General features: G+C 39.4%; 2 protein-coding genes across 3 annotated transcripts in view; both read right to left on the bottom strand.

Moving 5' to 3' along the window:
• The window catches only part of ezrb (ezrin b), a 31046-nt gene extending 14319 nt beyond the window's left edge, over window positions 1-16727 (bottom strand). Inside the window, exons 1-5 of one of the 2 annotated variants that reach the window (XM_020604050.1) lie at window positions 16674-16727; window positions 15986-16178; window positions 13763-13856; window positions 8081-8164; window positions 1462-1557 (exon numbers count right to left, since the gene is read on the bottom strand). In XM_020604050.1, the coding sequence (XP_020459706.1) occupies window positions 1462-1557; window positions 8081-8164; window positions 13763-13774 (192 nt within the window). In that variant the 5' untranslated portion in view covers window positions 13775-13856; window positions 15986-16178; window positions 16674-16727. Of the gene's footprint in view, window positions 1-1461; window positions 1558-8080; window positions 8165-13762; window positions 13857-15840; window positions 15943-15985; window positions 16179-16673 lie in introns of those variants that run through there. The other variant, XM_020604051.1, reaches the window with a different exon arrangement.
• Window positions 16728-18028: 1301 nt separating this feature from the next.
• rsph3 (radial spoke head 3) lies at window positions 18029-21505 on the bottom strand. The gene is made up of 8 exons (XM_020604091.1): window positions 21292-21505; window positions 20784-20865; window positions 20545-20686; window positions 20311-20456; window positions 19906-20109; window positions 19072-19234; window positions 18804-18890; window positions 18029-18188 (listed from the first exon to the last, which is right to left on the bottom strand). Exons 1-8 carry the CDS (start codon window positions 21393-21395, stop codon window positions 18109-18111), a joined length of 1008 nt encoding a protein of 335 aa, XP_020459747.1. The 5' UTR covers window positions 21396-21505; the 3' UTR covers window positions 18029-18108.
• Window positions 21506-22864: the final 1359 nt, after the last annotated feature.

Here is a 22864-nt window from a genome sequence, read left to right as displayed (position 1 = left end):
TGACTCAACCATTGACAGTTCAGTCAGAGGTTTTATTTTGTTATACTAATGGAGCCTTGAGTGGCCACAGAGGCCTGGTAAACTCCACACCCCCAGATATTTTTACTTTTCAGACTTGTAATCTTCAGCCCTTGACTCAACTGACATCATTCGAGGTAACTTATCAGACTTCACACCTGGAAACATAAAAGGAGTTATACATTGACCGACTGACCTCCTACATATGAAGCAGCACTCTCCAAGACTTGTAAACATACTCTGATATGTAAACTTTAATGCATTATTAGTGCAAAACCAACAGCACTAAAAAACTGCGGCGGTTGATAGACCAGAGCTTTGATAATAAACCAATCTTGAAAATATGAAATTCTGCTTATACTGTTACTTTATATTCTTCTCACTCGCTGCTTTGCTTTTTACACAACAATAGTTTTAACAAGCTAGATCATGAAACAGCTAGCCGAGTCCAGGTAATGTGTGTTTGTTCAGGCAAACCACTGACCAACAGAAGCGGTTATATTTCACAAAACATTCACACTCTTATCAAATGATCCAGCTCCATCTGATCATACACAATGCACTGACGCCGAGCGCAGACAGAAACCAGAGAGGGCTTCAATTAGCTGCCATTTGAGAAGCAAAACAACAATGCAGTACAAAGCAAACCGATGCACTGACTGTACCCATCACCTCAAATTAATGCATTCTTTTTCTATTACTCCATAGGGCAAGGTGGTGGAAACGCTGGGCAGTTAACTGAGACAGTCGAGGAAATGATAATGTAAATACAGTGCCTTGCAAAAGTATTCATACCCCTTGAACTTTTCCACATTTTGTCACGTTACAACCACAAACTTCAATGTATTTTATTGGGATTTTGTGTGATAGACCAACACAAAGTATTGCATAATTGTGAAGTGGAAGGAAAATGATATGTGGTGTTCAAGTTTTTTTTTTTTACAAATAAAAATCTGAAAAGTGTGGTGTGCATATGTATTCAGCCTCCCTGAGTCAATACTTTTACTGCTCACCACATATCATTTTCCTTCCACTTCACAATTATGCGATTCTTTGTGTTGATCTATCACACAAAATCCCAATAAAATACATTTATCTTTTGCAAGGCACTGTATGTGAGTATTAGGAAACATGATATATAATGGTTGTGGAATTTCTATTAAAAAGGGAAATAATGAACTCAACTTTAAAACCAAACTCAGACTGTTGAGTAACTGTTCAATGACCTGCTTCAAAGTATAACAGTGTGTATTCTAATTCTTCACATTATCTAAAGTTATCACCTATGACTGATTCATGATGAAGTATTTCACTATACACACACTGGAAATGTTTTTTCTGACCCTAGTGAGCTAATAACCTTAGTAATTTGAGGATTTAAAAGACAGGATAATTATTATGAGTCAAAACCAAAGAAAAAATGTTTTTCAAGCTGGGTCTTACCTTTTTGTCCAGTTTTAGCCACGTATAATAACCTTTGCCATCCATATACTGGAGTCCAAAATACCAGACCTCACGTAAGCCGACGGTTTTCACCACCTGCAAAAAGACAAGCAAAGTCTTAAAACTCTGCAGAATTGCAACAAACCTTTGTTTTCATTATCGGTTAATCTACTGTTAGGGTTTTTGATTAATCAATTCTTTTTTGTTCTCAAAAATGCCAATCAGAACTTCCCACAGCCCAACATGATGTCTTCAAATACCGTGTTTCCTATGATCAAAAATCCAAAAGTTATCCGTGTTACTATGTTATATGACAAAGCCAGGCATCAAGTCCTCACATTTGAGAAGCAGAATGTTTTTTCACAGTTTTTTTTTTGTTGGGAGATACAACTGAAATGGCACATTAATTCATTATCAAAATAGTCATTGTTTCTGCTCTAAAAGACAGTGGGGGAAAACACAGGACCTTAGTACCAGTTTTCCACATCACCTGGATACAAATGTAAATTATAAAGGTTGTTCAACACTGACCAGAAAAATGGTTTTCCATTAACTTCTTTTTAGACTAGAGACAACACTGCATATAAAAATGATGCTTTGCTGACTGTTGCAATATACGAAAGCACACATGAAGGTTGGTCTCAAGCAAAGTGGTCCTATTGTTTGACCAGTGAGGAGGACTGATGATGTATAATGAGGACATGCTGCATGACTAGCATCATGTCTCTGACTCTGGGAACAGAATGAGAAGGCAGCTCTATCTTGCAAGGCCTGTTTTACTTTCTGGCAATGCTGCAAGAGCCAGAACTCCTCTGTTATTAATGACCAAAAGGCAAATTATGAACCTAGTTTTATTTCAAGCGCACTGAAACAATTAAAAGAAAATTGTCAGATCAGCATTCGGAAGATCCCCCCCACCCCAACCAATTTTGGACTGCGCAGCTGAGGTGGAAAGTTGCAGATCTGGAATAATCACTTGTGCTGTAGGAGGAGCTGCCATTTTCCAGTGGCTTCTAACCTCAACAACCAGAGGCTCTTTATGGCCTTCTAAGAGGCTGAGCAATTTTCCAGCAGCACTAGGTAGGAATTCATGTTATTTGTGTTTATGTGTGCATGCCGTTACACTGCAAAATCTGTGCTGGTCCTTTTATGAATGAACAACTGCCAAACTCCCCACCCTGTCTCCCGGTGAGGTGCCAAGTTGCCTGGGTGAGTCAACAAACTGGCGCTCCAGCAACGCACATTCCCAACAGTAATCTCCAGCCAAAGTTGAAATAAAAATCTAATTCCCTGCTCTAGCAGTGGTGGATGTAAAAAATAAGGTAGCCAGACCAGTGGAAGCAAAAAGGTGAACAGCTTTTCTGATGAACTGCATTTAAAGCAGCAGCAACAACGACAACAACAACACCACCAACTACTGCTGGAAACGACCTGAAACGAGAGAGTACATCAGGCTGCATCTCACCTGTAATGAAACTCACAGGGCCTCTGAAAACAATCAGCCCTTTCATGGTGCTTTTTGCTTTGGGGTGTGCACAGTGAGATACAAAGAAAGAGAGTGGGCCAAAGATCCCTAAATGAATGATTGCATTTCTCAGAGGATAAGAGGACTGCCATTTTCCTGGGAAAGCTTATCAAAGTTTAACAACATCGTACTTCACATGACAAACAGATAAACTAGCTTGAGTAACATGCTCTACAATACATACTATGAACCCCTGCTGGCAAAGGAGACTGAACGTAACACAGTTCATTAGAGGAGGATTAAATGTGAATCTGAGCACAGGTTCAGTGAACTAATATCAGAGCAGGCTGGTTGCATGGTCAAGCAGTGCCAAGTATAAAACATACATAATTACTGAACATGAACTTTTGACAAAATGGATTGTGATGTCACCGTCTTTGGCGGGCAAGAGAAAATATTTAGGACTTTTGTAAATTTAATGCAAGGATTTTCTTGGAAACTGAATGCAAGATCTGCAGGTACTGATCACTTGCTTGCAAAATGTCCTTGTGACTTCATGCAGCCTTGGAAGACAAATCTGTACCTGCATTGGTATCAGTGGTGAGTTTTTAAATTCCATGAGTATAATTATAAATTGCAAAGACCCAACTCCTCAAGAGCTCCTTTTTATAAGCTGAAGCACATGTGTTTTTTGTTCTGACAATAATTTAAAAACTTAAGTCTATGAAACATTTGCAGTCAAATCAATAAATCTTTACAGGGTCTCAGTCACCAGCCGCTTCAGATTTATTTTAGGTTGAAGGAGCAAACATTGCAGTGTCACAAAGGAAGAGTTACCGTGACTTAGGCCTGCAGCCTCGTCTTACAGCCATCTGTCAGAGAGCATAAGGCTCTCCTCTTGGTTTATGAGAGCTCAGGCCCTGTGGTGAGAGACAGCATTACTCACTGCATCCTCTGGGTTGAATAATGCAGAGTCCTCCAGTGACCAAGGAGGGGAAAGGAGGGGTTTACGCAGTCGGGCCCAAAACAGAGGCTGACAAAGATGAAGGAGTGTGTTCCAAAGTGGGGGGCAGTGGATACTGGCCCTAAAGAAACTGGTCTATTACTGCCAAATCTCACTTTCACTGTGAGTGAATCAAATAGAATGTTACAGTCACTATATAAACTACTGCATTCCTCCAGATATGGAACAAAGAACATATCAAACTACAACTGTCTATAATGCACAGACACACTAAGGGTGTGCTTCAGTTTTCAGCTCATATGAGAGTGGGGGGTTCATTATGACCCCACTGCAGTGCCGCAAAGTGGAAAAAAAAAAATCAAAAGTACTTTACCACATGAAATAAAGAGATAAAGTAGAGCATCCTTTGACATAAAAGCCATATGTGAAAGCAGTAAAGGTCCGAGAGCTCCAGAGTCACTGTAGTATGAACAGAAGGAGGACCGAAGCCCCAGAGCTGAAGTGGACCAGAAAGAGAACGGAGTCCTCTTTCGAATGTACTCACAGTGTGAACACAGTAAGAAGTGTTAGAAATTAACCTGATTCTTTTGTTGGAAGCACGAGAAGTGAGGACAGGAGAGGACTGTTTAAAATCAACAAAAAGTTTACTGAATGTCTGATCACAGGTAGGCCTTACAGCGCTGGGATCAGAGAGATAGAGCTCCTGCAGGAGTTCCTTCCACTGACCCCGAATTAAGTTCTTACAATACACTTCATCTTCTTGGGCTGCTCCGCCCTGGACAGGGGTGCAACCTTCAGTAGTTTGTGATCCTATAGGTCATTTGGTGTGAGCTGGAGCTCGCACTTCCATGTTGAAATATGGTAAATCTAGCTGTGTGTGTGTGTGCACACGTCTCCAGCACCCAGACCTTGATCTCGAGGTGCACTGATCAAAGGGTGGCCTAAGTTTCAGGCCCCCTGTGTGTGTGATACTAATAAGTGTGTTAAACTGGCTAGGTGGTCATCTCAGGTTATAGCCCCCGGCCTCTGCAGGACATCCCAAGACAAAGCAAAGCTTGGGATATGCTAAGTGGGTCGAGGTGTGTGTAAAACAGGCCTTTGCTAAAGTGTGAATAGGCTGTCTGGTCATAAAGAGATGCAGACAAAGTCTCTACACAGAACTTACAGCATTCAAAGTGGACAGATTCTACTTGATTCTCATCAATACAATTGTAAGATATATAAGCAAGGAAAATAAATGTATTAAGAATAACCAAAGCTCAGTAGTTCTGGACAATCATCAATACAGCTGTAATATGTATAGAGAAGGAAAATAAAGTTATGAAAAGTAACTAAAGGGAACTACAGGTATGAGAAGTAACTAAAGCTTATAAAGTAACTAGAGTCTATAAGACTCAAATCTTACAGAAGCAAGTCCCTTTTTTGTTGTCCCCTTTTTGGTGCACTTTAAAGGAGGACAGAGTTTGGTTCATTTAAAAAGGAACCAAGTGTAAAAAACCCCTTAAATGTTGCAATGATTAACATTAAACCACCTCCTGCTTTTTAACCAATCTAAATCAGAGCTGAAACTGAAAGCCTACTAAAATCATACCAAAGATATAGAATTTGAACATGGTCAACACACTGAGGACCAATATATCCAATCAGTACATCTACTGTAAACCATGACGGCTCAAGGAAAAATTGAACAAGCAGGAACACACAGTCATGGAAGTGAAACTGTACAAGGGTGTGTAGGGGTGTGGCAGTCATTCCTCTTTAAGAGGCATGACGAGGGCTAAGGCTATGATCAGCGCTGACCACACAGACCACACCAGGACTCACACTCGGCACTTCCCCAGAACCTGTCGAACACATCGTAACTGTGTGCATCTCTGCAGCTGATGTAAGACAGAAGCACCCATTTAAAATTAAATCAGGCTGCTGACAAGACTTCTCGGACACAGGCAGCTAAACCCCAGCAATATTCATCTCCAGCCACTGTGAACAGTGGCTCAGACTTCAGAGAAGGTGTGAAGTTTTGTAGACAGTTTTGCCATGTTCACATTAGTAAGTTGTACCCTTGTGCTAAAAGAGAACACTGAACTATCTCGGACACCATCACCGAGAGCGAGTGATAATCTGTGGCACTCCACACTGAAAGCCATTCTAACAAGTAGGCAGAGGAATTCACCAACACCTATAAATAGGGAGATGTCACAGCCAAAAAGTCATTCCTTCCATTAACAAAACCATAAAAAGAAAGTTTAGGAACAGTAGCCCTGCTGCTAAAAAATACAAGTGTCATATATTCTGACTTGGTCACAACTAGCTAAACAAGCAGTGAAACAGCAATACTAGTCTCTTATTATGACTCCTATTGTAGCTGTTTTTAGGGATAATGTTTAAAGTGATCATAGTATTAAAAATCTTTGACTAAAATGGCATCTACGTTACTGCTGACATGAAATGTGAATCCCTTGACATGCAGCCACAAGACACAGTCGATTACACTTGCTACTGAAAAACGAGTTATACAGGAAGTTAAAAGTATGCATTTCCTCCCCCAGTGCTGTCATACCGACCAGCTTTCACAACATTACGTGGAAAAGTGCAAATAAAAGGAAATTCCTCATTTAAGAAGACTGCATGTGACCATTGGGGGTGTGTGATATTGTCTACAATAATATCTTGATTTTTTTAAATGATATGTAAGCTGACATTAGAGCATGTCACTTACTGTACTTTAAAAGAAATAAAAAAAAAATCACTATGTACTTTGAAAAGGCAAATGTTGCTCAAAAGACAAAAATCTGCAAACTATGCCAGAAATTGGTTGCCGTTAAAGACAACTCTACGCTTGTTTCACCATCTGTGGACTAACAGACTGAGAGCAGCTTCAGGAGCCAGTTGTCCATGATAGGACTAAACCAGCCAAGGTACCAGCACACAAACACACTCGGCAAACTTGAGCTGAATCATTCTGCTAAAGTGATTTCAAGGTTTTCACACTGCTGTACTGGAATGGTTACGTTTTAAGTAAATATCTGACCCGTTTTCCTTAAATGTTGTTTCCATTAATATCTCTAGTAAGCATTAATTCAAATGCTATTAAGAAAGTGAGTTAGTATAAGATTTTTATCAGACATTTATGAAGGATACAAAATACTGTGTGCTTATCATTATCAACAAAAACTCAGAAAACATCTAGATATTTTTTGCCAATATCACACACTCTTAGTGACCACTACTGGGAACTTCAGGGGTTAATAATAAAAAACTATGCCATATATGTCTAGTTGTAACCACAGCCACTGTGCACGAACATTAATACATTAACTTTAACATTCAATACACACCTGATGAAAGAGCAAAGAACAATTTAAGGTCAAATGATATATTCATCTAGGTTTTTAATTTACTATAAACAATACAACTTTTTTTTTTAAATAATCATATATAATTGGCAACATAGGGACATGGAGATCGCTTACAATTATCATGCCAGTAATTGTTCAGTACATACATTATCTTAAAGCCAATGTAAAATAAAGTGACCAGACTACAGAGCTACAATTACTGTGGCCACACCTTTCACTCTGTAACATCCTCAAAGACTTCATTCATCATTTTGAAATCCCTAAAGCCATTAAGCATGTTTTAAAAAAGGCCTCAAGCTCCAATTGGTCACAAAAGTTAAGCTGTCTTTTTTTACTAGGAGGAAACCATTTAAATACATATATTTATAGTCCCAGAACTTCACCAGGAAGACAGAGACTGATAAAGACTCTTAAGGCCAAAAGCTCCCATAATCTCATCTGTAGCTGATAACATTTCAGAGCAGGATGTGAATGGACAGAGCTTTGGAGAGATGATAATGAGGGCAGACACTTTCTCCTAACACAGATCTATCTCAGTGATGTCAATCCAGTTGACCGACATGAAGGCATAGGCTGCAGCAATTTTAGCAGCTTGTACTAAACAGTATAGCAGGCCAGGTTGTTCTTAAAACATGTTGGCTCACATTAAAAAAAAAAAGGCAATAGCTCTATATTAATGGGAAACATCTATATGGATGAAGCCCATAGCTACTTATCTTAGCATAAAGACTAGAAATCAGCAGAGAACAGCTAGCCTGGATTGATTCTGACAACATATTTATAGGCTATCATTGATGCTGCAGGTCAATACAGACCAGATATCCACTGTACCTGGTCAAACAGCTGCTTGCCGGTGGTGCTGGGCTGGATGGCAAACTCCAGCTCAGCATCCATGGTGGTGACGCGAACATTGACCTGTGGAAAGACATGAGAATAAAAGAGTTCAAAAGCTAACCCAGAACAGAGAGATCCTCATAGGTAAGGACCAATATATGGCACAGGATGCCAAACTACTGCAGAGCACTGTTTTTGTGTGTGCCTGGTAGGGGGTGTACAGTATTTACAGAGTAAACACACAAGGTTTTGTGTTCATCTCTGCCTTCTCAGAGACAAACGGCTGACTGAAAGGAATTCAGTGACAAAATATTTGCTTCATATTCAAAGATACCAATCTAAATGACTGATTCAAGAAACAAAAGTAAAGGAAATAGTTCCCCTATAAACAATAAAAGGCATTTCACACAGTACTTTTACAAGCTTATAAGAGCCACTATTCATGCTATTGTAGACTGAAACTGAGGGAAGGAGGCGGCTTCAGTCACTTGCACCCATTCATAGAAGAAAAGCATGTCATTCAGTTTTCTGGTTAATGGTTGATCAGAATGACCTGTGCATACAAAAAGAGGAGGTCCTTCTATCTGAAACATGCTTTATGGACAGAGAACTTAATGTCCACTTACAGGGATCCACCCCAGTAATTAATGTGCAATTTCAAACCCATTACAAATAGTATGACTAGCGTGTTACACAGTATAATAAGAGCTGACGTCAACCGTGTCTCATAATGGGGAGAAACAATATTCTGTATTGTAGGTTTAGTCTGTAATCAGTAAATGGCATCTGAATTTCACACAAAGGCCATGCAACAATGCACAAATATTTACAATAGCTGCTTTGAGGTAAGGCACACAGTGAACCTCTTTTCTGTGGTATAATGTCAAATGTCTGGAATTTGTGGGAACTTACTAAAAGACACAGACACTCCAGGTACAGTACTGACTGAACTACTTAATGCGCAGCGAAAGCAATACAAAGAGGTTGGCGGACACAGAATGAAGAGTGGGAAAGGCTGTTAACAGAAACCTCCAGTGACATCTTTTCAACCTTGAAAGCAGTCAGGCATAGCACATAAATGTTATGGCAGCGCCTAAGCTGAACGAGTGTAAAAAAAAAAGTGACATATCAGAATGGAAGTTAAAACAACAGTGAGTTATATGTGCTGAAAAATAACAGAGATGTGACTTGATCTCAAAATGAAAATGTAAGCTGGCAATAGGAACGACCTGTTAATTAATAAATCAGTTTTTGGATGTGATTGGCAGTATCGCCAAGATAATCCAACAGCTGATATTTTGCTGTACTGTCAACTAACACAGCCAACCTTATCAATGGCTGCAGTCCTGGGTAGTTAAGAGTCATCGATAAGGTTAGCCTTATAACTTTGCTTCTGAATGTAGCCTATTTTACTGTACAAGTAAAGACATTTCTAATGTAGCTAACACGTACTGAAGTAGCTAAGTTAAATTGGCCAAGGAAGCTAGTTAGTTGACTGTACATAAATAATTTTATAAAATATATGTATCCTTTGATGCCCCCCCAAAAAAGCACCTAAACTGTCTGAAAACCTAAGCAAACCCTGCAGGTGGAGTCTTGGCAGTGAACACATTCAATGACACACATTGGAAAAGGGAAGTCTGGGCTGCAGTAGTGACTAGTCTAATTACTCAAAGCTCCACCAGTTCCTATGAAGGTACAGATGCTGAGCAACTAATTGACATGAGTTAAATCCTACAGAGACAGCAAATCCAATCACAGCACTGGATGGAAAGCACCTCACCACTGTGCTGTCCAGGATACTGTAAGAATAGAGCAGTCTAAACAGTGGATATTCAGGGATGTCCCATTTCTTTAATCAATGTGCATGCCATTTTCATGTGGGGCCAAAAGAGGTGACTCACTAAAACCCTTGATCAGTACAGTACCGATCAGATCAGTACAGTAATGTACAGTTAACTTTTATTTTACCAACAAAATCAGAATGACACATTCTGAGCCACATGTGCATCCGATTTAAAACTCTACTGTCCAACAAAGCCCCTTTTACCAGCTTCAAGTCACAGTGAGAAAGTAGGGGAAGGAGGAGAAACACTGCATTTACTTTGCCCAGCAAATCAAAGCTTTCCTTTCAGCTGCAGCGCCTCTACATCCCAGTGGTTCCTGATTACCAGAGCAAACACAAAATTGTGGCAGAAGATCAGAAACTGCTCTAAGAAGTGACATTTTGAGATTTTCCTTGTTTTAAAGTGATTGTGAGTTAGCTGTAGACGATCTGACAGATTTTCTTCTATCAACACTGCTGTCCATATTTACAGTGGTTACAGACAAGGCACCTACAAAACCACACCTTAACCAGCAGAGAATGGAATATGTGAATGTGTGGAGCAGACAAGCCAACAGAAACTACTGAGTAAGTGATATCGGATCGCAAAGTGAAACCCTTCAATGGTAACTTGCAATAAACTGAGGCCATTCACAGCAGTAAAGAAAACATGACACATATGCTAAAAATATACCAGGCAAGGACCCAGAGTTCCACAATGAGCAACTTTAGTCAAAGGAAAATACAGCCGTTCATATTAACCATATAAATCCCAGCTTCATGAGTCATTCCAGTAATAACAGGTTCAGTTATTTCAGCTAGCGGAGCATTGGTTGCTATGTCTAACCTGGTACAATTACAGAAAGCATGTAGACATTTTCACACTCTTGGTGGAAGGTACAAAGCTTTGGTAACCAAAAACCAATAACAAGTAACATGAGCTCTATGGTAACAAAGGAGAAATAGAATACGTAGATTACTGTACTGACGAACAAAAATGTACTTAATTTAGTAAGTGCACATGTGGGATTTCTTGGTTCTTTCATGGTGACAACTTAGTTTGAAATATTTTGTTACATAAAATTATGTGAAGACACAAGAAAGAAAAAGTTGTTTCAGTGGGAAGGTTAATGACCTGCTCTGGGTCGATTTAAAGTCAAATGATGTGGTCAGCACCTCAGCAGTTAAACTGTGCATAGGTTGCACTGCATTCATCAGTGAAGCTCGCTCCAAAGTGGGGATCCCACTGAAAGTGGTCTGGGAGCAACAGAGCCATAAATGTACTATTGCTCTTCATGGTAGCATTCAACAGGGATGGAGAGATCATTAAGGCTTTAGGAGGTGATATATTTTCACAGGCTCTGTCAACACTAAACACATGCAACTAAAGAACGACAATTAAAGGACCTGTGACTTTTTGGGAGATTTGTGATTTGGGACTGAAGGGTGTTCCAGGCATAGCAGAGTTATCAATTATTTAAAGGAACAAATAGTAACAATGGGACTGGACATAAAAAGAAAACACCCATCCATGTTGCTCATGGTCACACCTTGTATGTGTCACAGGGCTGTGACCGCATAGAAACAGGATTATGGGACAACCAAGGTGCACTATCCTTACTTCAGATAATGTGTCATTCAGATAACTGAAACACGAATCATAGAGGCACCGGTACAGGAGCCTTCACTACTCCTTAAATCTGGCCCAACTTCTTGCCACAGAGCATCTTGGTCCAGTAGCATCAAATTCAAAGCAAATGTGCTAGTCTTCTTTGGTCTAAATTTACTTTCCAAATAAATTCATAAACTTGTTCATAACTTTAGATTGTTATGACTGTTCAAGCTCAGTTGACCGCCTTTAAAAGGTGTTATGGCCCTATAATTTGGATTATTATTGGAGTATTACAAGGGGAATTTTTGCCCTGTATTAAATAACTGTACTGTATAACTGTATAAACTGGACCCATCACAGTAGGGACTGATGAAATTAAAAATGACACTCTTCTAACCAGTAATCTAATGTGGAATAAAAAAACAGAAACCCTTATTTGTTTCACAAAGGCTGAATGTGACACTTATGCAGGATTAAGGTTTCTGGTAAAAACAGCGTCAAATGAACAACTTCATTAAGACAGACAGTGACCCATTGATATTTTTCATGCCGTGTTGTAAAGAATGGGGCTGTCATGAAGCCACATACTGAACAGTCAGTGGAGCAAATGCTAAAATTTAAAATGAAGGCTGAGGCAATCGGTTTGACATTATCATCCAAAATGGCTGTTTTGTGGCAACAGGGCTGCTGCTATCAGACAGTAATGATGTCATTTCCAAAGTGACGCTCATGACAATCCTGAGGCTACTCTAAACAAAATGACAACACACTATGATCCTGTCCGGGGCTTTAATCATCAGAATGTGCTGCTCTGTTCAACAGCAACCTGCCTCTGTCGTGATCTGAGCAGGATCTGGTAGTATGCCTGACTCTGTTTTTGTCTTTTTACCAAGATCTTTCCAATCTTTCTGTTTGACATGCGTTACTTATCAAACTTCAGTAACTGTATGTTTTATGCATCTCTGGACTCTCCATCTTTCAATCAAGGACAGAGAAAACCTTTATTCACCATTTAAACAAATGGAAAAATGTTCACCCTGTTTCCATCTCTTTTTCTTTAATACTGAATACATGCATGCATGCATAGGCTGTTGTACTGAAATTTCCAAACAGTGTGACTGAGGGAGGGACTGTACAGTATGTAATACCTGAGGTGGGGCACAGTGAGTCAAGAGCAAGTGAAGGAAAAACCTGTTCACATGAAAAAGACTCCATAAAAATGTTTCTTCTTTTGTTTGGCTTTTCTGATGATGAAAAGTCACTCATCCCGTAAATACATGTTTTGCATTTATACCAAGTCTCCAAAGTGAAGGGAGCAACTATAAATTTCAGCCTTGAAAACAACCTCCAAAGACTAAGAGGGGAACCTGTATTCATCACAAACAGCCAAAGATATAAACAAGACATTTTTCCCTCCCTTGTTCATGATCTAACACCAGTAGCACAGAGAATGATTTGGAAGATATGAATGCTATGATTATGTCCACTTACACATTGAAGACATTATAAATCAAACACTGCTTATATGCTTCAAGAAATAAAGTGTGACCATGTTCCTAGCTCTGGAGCACGGTGCATGATGTTCTCATACATATGGTGAAGCCCCAGATGAGATTTGTGATTTGGGTGGCATTGCCCTTTAACACAGACCTTACTGATAGTGTAAGACTCTGACACAACTACAAAAAAAGAGCATTGTTCTGTTTGTGATTCAGTCTATAAAAGGTAGTTTTGTTTGTGAACTGATATCATCACTTTTAACACTGGCCATCAATCACTTGGTCAATAAAGAAGTGATTTAAGAGTCTCTCCAAAAATAGCAAGAAGTCATGCCATTTTATAGCCAAACATAAATCAACTCTCAGACCTCAATAAATCCTCTTTGAATCAAAGACTTTACAAGATTTTGCTCAGTTATTACATTTTACACTAAATATAGTCCTCTTGCCAACTCCTAGAATAAGCAAGTTAATGGTATGCTAATGTTACTGATCACTTATTTGACAGTGTACCAAAACATTCATACTCTAACTTGAATGTAACCTTATGTTGTATTATTGTTAAAATAATAATAATAATAGATAACCCATGCTTAAACACAAATGTGTTTCGTATTTAGGGCGTTCCTTCGTCTCTTGACATTGCCTGTCATCTTTTAGTTAAGTCTGACGAACTATAAAGCACAGGTAACGTTACAGCAAACACTGACTGAAAACACTAAAAAAAATAAAGGGCTACTCACCGCCTTGGGCATTTTTCTGCTTTATTCGTGTCTCTATACGAGGAGCTGTTTAGTAAAATGCGTTTCCAAAGAAGAGCCCTGTGTCCGTGGCTTCCTGAAAGCAGAGAAAGAGGAGAAACAAGTTTGAGTCACTTCTACGCTACTTAAAGCCGACTGAGAGTAACTCGGCACTCCTGTACACGACCGTCATGATTAGGATGAATCACCGACAAACTCCACAAGCTAAAAACTGCTAGCTAGCATAGCACAGGAAGTTAGCCAGGTTGACCTTCAAAATAAGAGCGTGAGTCTGGTCAATTTTGATAACTTAGGGTTTCTTGTCACAATTTTACCTGCCCCTTTCCTAACTCATTAGGGTTTTCCTTTGGGCCCAAATTATGCTTCCTACTGTATGCAGAAAGAAGAGAAAGAGGGTATGTGTTCTGTTATTGGCACGCAAGTATTCAAATGCTGCATGATGGGAAAATCCACTAAACTCATCCCTTAGCAGATGGTTAAAAGGACTTAAGCTTTTTCTATGCAATGTTACTTCTATACAGACTGGATGACAAATTTAAAAAAAAAATAGCATCAAGTGTCTTAGGATGGCGTTAGGCTGCCAAATGACAATTGTGCTTGTTGCTCTTATGACACATACATTCAAAAGAGAAATAAATACAATGTCTAAAAACTTTCAACCAACTCAGCCATTTTGAATTTTAATTCAAAAATAATCAACCTACTTAAACTGCACTAATTTATGGCTCTGTCAGAAGCACCATTATAACTAAAAACTAGGACTATGCCAAACATTTATCTGCAATATCTGTGTTTCAGTACCACTTTACCTGTCATTAGTTTCTTTCAATTATTTATTTTGCCTATAAATTGTCTGACAATAATGAAAAGGCCAATCACAAGGAAATATCTTAATTTGGTCCTTTTTTTCCTGACCAACCACCCAAAAATCAAAAACACGGACCTTACACTTGGACTATATAAAACAGAGAAAGTCAATGCATCCTCACATTTAAGAAGCTGGAACCAAAAAACAGGTCAGGACTCTGTTTTTGCTTGATATCATCTGACATCAAGGCTGCATCATTTCTTTTCAGAATAAATGTCTCATATTTGTGGTTTCGTTTGTGGAAATTTAGTTTATAAAATATCAGAAAATAGCCTAGTGAAAATTTCAGGGCACAGTTTTCCAGAGCCCAAGGAGGTCTCCTCAAAACTGAGAAGATGGAACCTGAAAATATTTAATATTTGCACTTCTAATATAATCAATTTCCTGTTAAGTAAGTAATCATTTAATAGCTTTTGATGCAGTACTGCAACCAACCTTAGTGTCTTACCATTAGTATGAAGCTAAGATAATGTAATAATACCCAAGGGCCTATTATACATCTTTGCAACGAAACAAATAGCTCATAATGGTGCAGCCAACGACCCAGCCCTTTTGCAGTTCCTTATTAGTAACTTTTATTATGAAATTCGACGCAGGAAACCCTACATTTTTATTCTATGTTGACACTGTTGAATCATCAAGGCAGCAGGCGGGTTATGGTACTCAGTGCGCCTCACCCACCAGATATGATAAAGTTATCATCACCACCCTTTCTTTGTTTTAGCCTTTTATTTTGACGCCTTGATTTGCTAACAAACACACACCCCAATTCAGATTAACGGAAGCCATTTACTCCCGTATTTGCCTATTGCTCAATAAAGTCGCTTTTAGAACCACAAAAAGACTCATTATAATACAGATAAACATCAATGGCCAGGGGCAACTGCGACCTTATGATGCTACAGTGCAAGGAAATGTAAAGTGATGATTCGAGGAATATTTCTCTTTGGGAAAGTTGTGGTGAACTGAGTACACACCCACAGCGACGTGAAAATGATTCAAGGCCAGCAAACGAGTAATTCCACCTTTTAGCTATCGACAACTGAGTCATAGGAAAAAGATTTACTAGATTAACTCGTAAAACTGTTCAAAGATTTAACCGCGGGGTCAAGCATGTAACAATGTTGCTCTTTGTGCCGAAGCTTCCTCTGTGCTGCAGTCTGCCACATCCTCGTTATAATCCCACAGTCACCTGTTGTGAGATTTGCCTCCTTTGTGCAGAGCAACAGAAAGTGCACGGAAAAAGTGCGAAAAGTATTTGTGTACAGCTTCCTGCTCGCCGAGCTGTAGCCTTCAGACCACAGCAGGCAGGTGATACACCAAAATTCAAGTCTTACCTGATGTTGTTTGGTGCTAGTTGTCCGGAGCTCGCGGCCGCAGATGTCCCCTCCCTCTGATCAGCCAAGCGCAATATGGCGCTCATCCATCCCTCTTTTTTAGAAGCGGCCTGCCGAGCCTCCTCCTGAGGTCATCAGTAGGTTGTCGGTTTCACTACCAGGGGCTCGGGGCTCTGCAAGGGACTCCGAGGGGCTTCCCCCCCAAAAAAACAGAAACATAACTGTCTAAGGGACATTCAACCTAAGGTGGTATTCCCCCGCCTGCAGTGTAGTTTTAAATTCAGTCATGAAAATAAAATCCCATCAGATATTTGCAAAGACTTGTGTCTGGGGGTCGTTGGCATGAGCCATAAAACCAAACCAAAAGATTTCAACCTAGAATGTGAACCAGTGTATGTTTGTGATTTTGAAACATAGCGTATAGGCAACTGTATACCACACATGAAATGCAACTATTATAGCCTTTTAAGATTTTTCCTCCTAAAGCAAGTCATTTATTCTATCTGTAGGCTAAATCACACCATTAAATCTACACAGCAGATTCTGCTCAGTGTTTTATATCAAGGTCGAACTCTGTACGCTGTTGTACTTGGCTAAAATTGGTTCCTTACAATATCTCGCCCTAGTTAATTAATATTTTTATGACTAGTTGAGCTGCAACTGTTAACACAGTGTAACACATTTAAACCTCAGCTCTCTGCTGTGTACAGACAGGTGACACCTGTCCTCCCAAGCACAGCTGCGTCACATCACAAACTTATTTGCAGTATGTCGCTGGAAAAGCACGCATCGCCCGCCCTGCGCTGGACCAGGGAAGCGCTGCTATGTGACAGGGGAGGCGTCATCAGTGAGCTGGCCAATGAGATCACGGGATTAAAATAGAGCCGTATATATCGGAGGTTGAAACTACTTCTCACCATAATACGAAACCAAAGAGCCATATGCCAGTCCTGCCGTTCCCACTGGAACTTTACTGGAACTTTACTCCTCGAGAGAGGCTGGACACTGTTACTATAATCACCATAATCCACTCCTTAGCAACAACAGTAGAGTCTATAAAAAAAAAATTAAAGCGTGGATTAACTTGGACTAAAGGTTTTCTGATAGGCTGTGAAGTAGGCTGCACAAATAAATCCTTATTGTATTTTTTTTTATGACTATGATCAAACAGAAGATCAGGTACACGGAATACGGAGTCTATCCCAGTAATGCAAAACATTCCTGAATTTGCATGTTAGGGTGCCTGAATGAACTGTTTGCACAGCGCTGCAAGATGCAAATAGATAAAGTCAGAGGAAGTCCCTTTGAATCGTCCTCTGAATATTTAGAGTTCCTTAAAACCTGTTGCTCACCTGTTCTCTGACTGATAAAACTGTTTATGTTAGATTTTCTCAGGTTGGTGTTTCAAAAATCCAGTAAGAGGAACCTTCATCTGATAAACAGTACATGGACAAATATACTGCATGCTGGATAGAAAAGAGACCATTTGGACTGGGTATCACAAAACCCCCCAAAAGCTGATAGAGGCCAGAGCAAGTGAGTTAAAGCTTTAGAAGTAGATTTTTTTGTCAAACCACTGTTCAATATCAAGAATGAATCCTGAACCTCAACAAAATATCTTGAACTACCCCGCCCATTAAACACAGTAGAATTAGGATAATGATAAAATCATAGAGCCAGGTTTACTAATTTAGCACCTGTTACATGATATGAAAACAAAACTAACAGTTTCAAACACTGGAGAAACTGCTGCGGTTAACTTTTATAGAAAATGTATATAATCTCTTTTTACTGGCCAAACAAAAATTCTTGATATGTACAAAAACTGTCTTTGAATGATCCAGTATTTTACAAATTCACCTTTAATTGTTAAAATCATAATGCAGAATTTAAAATCATATAAATAGAGATTACAGAATAATCCTTATCACACTGGTATCAATTATGTTCCTAGATCTATCACTGTCATTGCAAAGGATCACCATGAGCTAAACACACATACACTGCTATTACTGTATGTTATCACAAAGAAGCAACTCATGGTAGTTTTGCCAGTGAAAATTTATTTTTCAGATTATATTCATGCTATTGACTTATCTCAGTGAATCATCATCACTGAATGTCTATGTGTCAGACCTGTCTGACTGTGTCTCCAACTCCTTGAACCTCTCCAGTCGCTTCCTGGCGACATCATGGATGACATCTGAAACAGACATACAAGATTCAGCGGCATTCTGCTACACTGCATGTTTGACATTAATGACTTCTGTAATGTTTAAAGATGACCACTAGATGGCATTCAAACAATGCCTATGACCTGATGACACCTGGAGGAGGACTTGTGAAATACACAACGGTGACATATTAAAGTAAAAAAAACGAATAAATAGGTGCTCTCTTCCAGGGCACAAGGGGTCACTGAATGGTTTGATGAGTATGAAAATGATGTAAATCATATGCTACGGCCTTCGCAGTCACTTGATCATCAAAGCATCTAATGAGGGTAACAACTGGTGGCCCTACACCTTACTGAGACACTTTATGTTGGGTTTTACTTTAAGCTGTCACCCGGAATAGTGATGTTTGCATCTAGAAGTTTTAGATTCGAAATTTTAGAACAAAGTGCTACAATATTACAATTGTCTTAATTTTCAAACTGATAATTTTCAGCTCAGGGATGAGATATTTAGTGGAGATTTTGTGGAAACCCTACCAGGAAATCTTAATCCATCAAAAATACTGCTTTCCAAATGAAAGAATTGTTCATATAGAGCGCAGCATTGCTTTAATTTGAAAACATTATACTGTAGTCTCTTACTGTCAAGCAGCTCTCTTGCTACGTATCTCTTGTCCAAACTGTTGTTAACTTCAGCCATCAGCCACGGGAAGAAATTAGTCTCAATATCTGGAAACCACAAATATAATGAAAGATTAGACACTCATATCAAAACCTTCATGCAAAGTATCATAGATTTTATGAAATGTCACTGTAGCAGTGCAGTGAGTGCACTGGTGCCCTTGTGTGTCAGAAAGGGGTAGCTGAGTGTCCATGGTACAGGAAAGCTAGGGAGGAATGGGAAATTGACCTCTCTCCACAGGGTCATAAAAGTAGCCATGGCTTCTCAGCGAGGTAAAGACAACAGGTAGAAGGTCAGCCAGGTACTGCTGTGTGTAGGCCCGAGCAGCAATCTTCTCTGCAGTCTCTCGTTGTTTCTTCAGTACCTCTTTCTGCTCGGCGATTCTGCGCACCTGAGGTCAGAAGATGCAATAATAAAACAAGATTACAGGCCTCAAGATTCAGTGTAATCTCTCTCTTACTGTGACTGATAAAGTCTTCTGCTTTGACTCTGACAACAGAGTGTTTGCATGAAATAATGGCTAGAAGAACTGAGCAGCCAGTGGGGCAGCCTGAACAGGCTAGGAAAAACCCACCACGTATAAGAAAATCTCAAACTAAAACACTTTTAAATATCAGAAACTAAAAGGAGATAATGAAGGACAGACTATTTGACTGATAAGTTGTCTCCAGGAAATGTGGTGCAAAAACACCACAGCAAAGAGAACTCAGCAACACAGAGAGAGACATGATTCTAAAATAGATTATTTCATAGATTATATGACCACGTTGTCCCTATAAAGGCTAGTGATACCACACTGATGTAGCCTCAACTATTTAACCCAATGTTTTCTGTGATACAGTGTTGCAGTCGAGTCACTAAACCTCAAATCCAAGTCAAGTCTCGAGTCCCCAGTGTTCGAGTCCGATATCAGCAATTCAGTCTGAATATCAGGTTAGGTTTGAATGCTGAATGTTTAGCCTAGTCCACAGCTGCATGCTCTGGTTTTCCCTGATTTTCCCATTTTGAGATAGACCTGTTCCTATTCAGTCATTTTAAAGGGATTTTCAAAAATGTGCATACTTTCTCCTCCCTATGGCGTCTCTCCTGCTCTTGTAGCCGCTGCACCTCTGCCAGCTCATTATTTCGAAGCTCTTCAAAGGCCCTCTGCTGGGCCCTCAGACAGGCCAGCTCTTCCTCCTCCATCACCTCCAGTAGAGATTGTTCTATTGTCTTACCCACCAGGACCTCCAACACTGGCTGCACCTCTCTGTCAAAGTCAAACAACTGCAGAGGATACTTGTGGTAAGCAGTATTATATAATGCAATTTTAAATATTAAGTGTATATTGATCAAGAATCTGCAGAAACTGCAATTTTACTTGGTTATATTTTCTGGAAGTGAGAAAATTTAGGCACACAAATGGTAGGTTTTGTAATAAGTGTATGTGGAGGGCATGTAGCCTATTGTCTTTTTTCAATTACCTACCTCTCCCTCCTCTATCTGTGTTTCAACATCTTTGCCAGATTTGGCAGGTATAAAGAGCGGAGTTGCTGGTTTGTCCAGGAAAGCATCAGTCTGGCATTCAATATCTGTAGCCACTATAACATCACTCAATTCTTCCAGGTAAAGCTCTGAAAAAAAAGGTCAGATCATTAGAAGAACACCTGGTTTCCAAAAACACATGTAAAAGTACTGAAGCTGTCAAGAGAAGTGCTCTACCTGTTTGTACATCGATATGTTTTCTGCCCTGCAGGGCCTCAGGAGTCTTGAGTCGGAACTGCTCTCTGGCATGTTTTCGAGTAACGGCTCGCCTCCTGATCTCCTGTTGTCTTTGTATTTCAGCTGGATCTGGCTGAACTGTCTGTCAACGTCAGATGATAATATACATTTTAAACAGTTCAAAAGAAAGGCAAACCTATCAAGTATAAAACACAGCAAAATTAATGTTTTATACTTACAAGTGGAATGATGTGCTGAGCATAAGTGTTTCCTCTGACAACTCGACGGTCGTACATAATGTTTCCATAATTACTGGGTGTCCTGCATTGTCAAGAAAAACACAGTGCTGTCATGTAGTCAGCTCATTATAGCAGCTGACTCTGATAACCAAGTAGGATACAACGTTACACAGTTAGCTACCTCAGACGTCTGCTTAAGTACAGTGCAGTAGTACATCTAGTGGCTACTTACCTTAAATTTAATTTGTTTACACCACTGCCTATATAATATTTTATCAACTGGATAATTTGATACACTTTGTCATTGTAATGTTTGTCATCCTTTCATTGGCACTGTTCACTGTTATTGAACACATTAGCTACTCTGGCTTGGATAATGTTAGTTAAAGTGTAGCTAAGTCTCCAGCGTTGTTTATCAGAGTAAATACTACGACGAATGCCTGTCTGCCTTCGTTTACAGTGAAGCAACGTTAAAAACTAATAAAAGACAACACTGGCACCAACGTACTGTTCAGAAGGAGGCTCTCTGTATGTGGAGCGGTTCTCAACAGGTCTGGGGCGACTTGAGAAGGTGTATATTCCGTCTCTCTGGCTGTGTGAAACAAACGCCATTTGTCACAAACTATCACAAACAATAACAACGACAACCATAAAGAAAAGAGGAAACGAAATGTTGTAGCAACCGTCTCCAGGAAGTTTGATATTACAGCGGTTACGTCACCTCCGCCTTCTTCTTCTACTACCAGTATCGCTGCTACTACAGTTACTTCTAATACGACTACTGTGCCACTGACTACTTGGCTACTTTACCGCTCTACCTTAATTTAACCTATTAAGTCACCCCCTGGCCTAAAAGGCTCATACTTACATTGTCTGCTTCGATGTTGTTCTTGTTTTTGTGTTCTTTATTTTATGGTATAGACCTTTTGTTTATGGTCTATTTACTTTATGTATAACTACTGTCATACAGCAAAAAAAAAAAAAAAACCCTCTCTACCAACCACTACTACAACTGCTACCACAACAACTACTATTGCTACAGCTTTAGCCAGCTACTGATTGCTATGCTACTTTTCCTACTGTTACCTAACAATACAACTGCTATATCACAGCAACTACTACTACTATTCTGATACTACCTCTACTACTGCTACTTCTAATAGCCTACATTAGTCTGCTATACAGTATATCCTATTTAAATTACCAATGCAGTTATTAAATGAATCATGTGAGGAAGTTGTTTAGTCAAATTCTCTTTAATGATCAAGCATGAGCTGTCAGTCTCAAACAATAAGAAAGTAAAAATAAAGACATAATATATGCACACAGCTATTGCCTAACAAAACTAGGAATGTCAACAGACATGGAGTAGTTTCACAAAAGTGCAAAAGCTAATCCAACTTTGTTGAAAAATTGTCCCCACTTCTGGTGGCTTTGAGTTTTTCATTTTACAGTTCTGAGTATACCCTGTTGATGCATGAACCACTTCCTGCACAGGGAAGTCAAAAGGTGACAGTTAGCTTTATGCTGCACTTACAACATTCATTATCTTTAGCATAATACAAGTTTACAACTATATTAATGCACTTGTTTTCCATTTGCATTCATATTGATGCTATAGTGGTGATTACAAAGAGGTTAAACAAGGCAAACTACTACTGTGGGCTGTGTTACAGGCTTAGCATCTTTTGCTGCTTCTGCCATTTTTACACACTTAAACAGTGTACAAGTAAAACAAAGGCATGCAACTTGAAAACAGATTTGTTTGCTCACAGGCAACACATGAAATGTGGGTGTTTGAGACATTTAGTAAAGGAAAGCAGAAACTCAGCTCAAGATGATGTTAACCACAGAGAGCACTTTCACCTCTTTTAGAAGTGTGAAAAAAAAAAAAACAGGGCACTGGAATGTGCTCTAAACTGTATTTGTGAGGACAAAGTTGAGAGCTCTGTGGTCAGAGTGATGACTGAAATGACATCTTTGTTTCTTTCGTAGATTTTATGGCAAAGATAACTGTGCTGTTGTTTAGCATATTAGGTTTGTTATTTTACAGGTGACACTATTTAAATAACCTGACAAAA

This window comes from Monopterus albus, unplaced genomic scaffold (assembly GCF_001952655.1).
Source record: "Monopterus albus unplaced genomic scaffold, M_albus_1.0 scaffold63.1, whole genome shotgun sequence".
In the NCBI taxonomy this organism is placed as follows: Eukaryota; Metazoa; Chordata; class Actinopteri; order Synbranchiformes; family Synbranchidae; genus Monopterus; species Monopterus albus.
Note: the sequence above shows the minus strand (reverse complement) of the source record. Positions and strands in the feature narration are given on the sequence as shown.

What these genes read in the sequence shown, in the direction of transcription:
- rsph3 (XM_020604091.1), bottom strand. Translation starts at nt 21,395, where the DNA reads ATGGCGTTTGTTTCACACAGCCAGAGAGACGGAATATACACCTTCTCA. An exon ending in TTATGACCCTGTGGAGAGAG is followed by an intron (nt 18,891 to 19,071) that starts GTCAATTTCCCA and finishes TGTGGTTTCCAG; the next exon opens with ATATTGAGACTAATTTCTTC. An exon ending in AGCAAGAGAGCTGCTTGACA is followed by an intron (nt 18,189 to 18,803) that starts GTAAGAGACTAC and finishes TGTCTGTTTCAG; the next exon opens with ATGTCATCCATGATGTCGCC.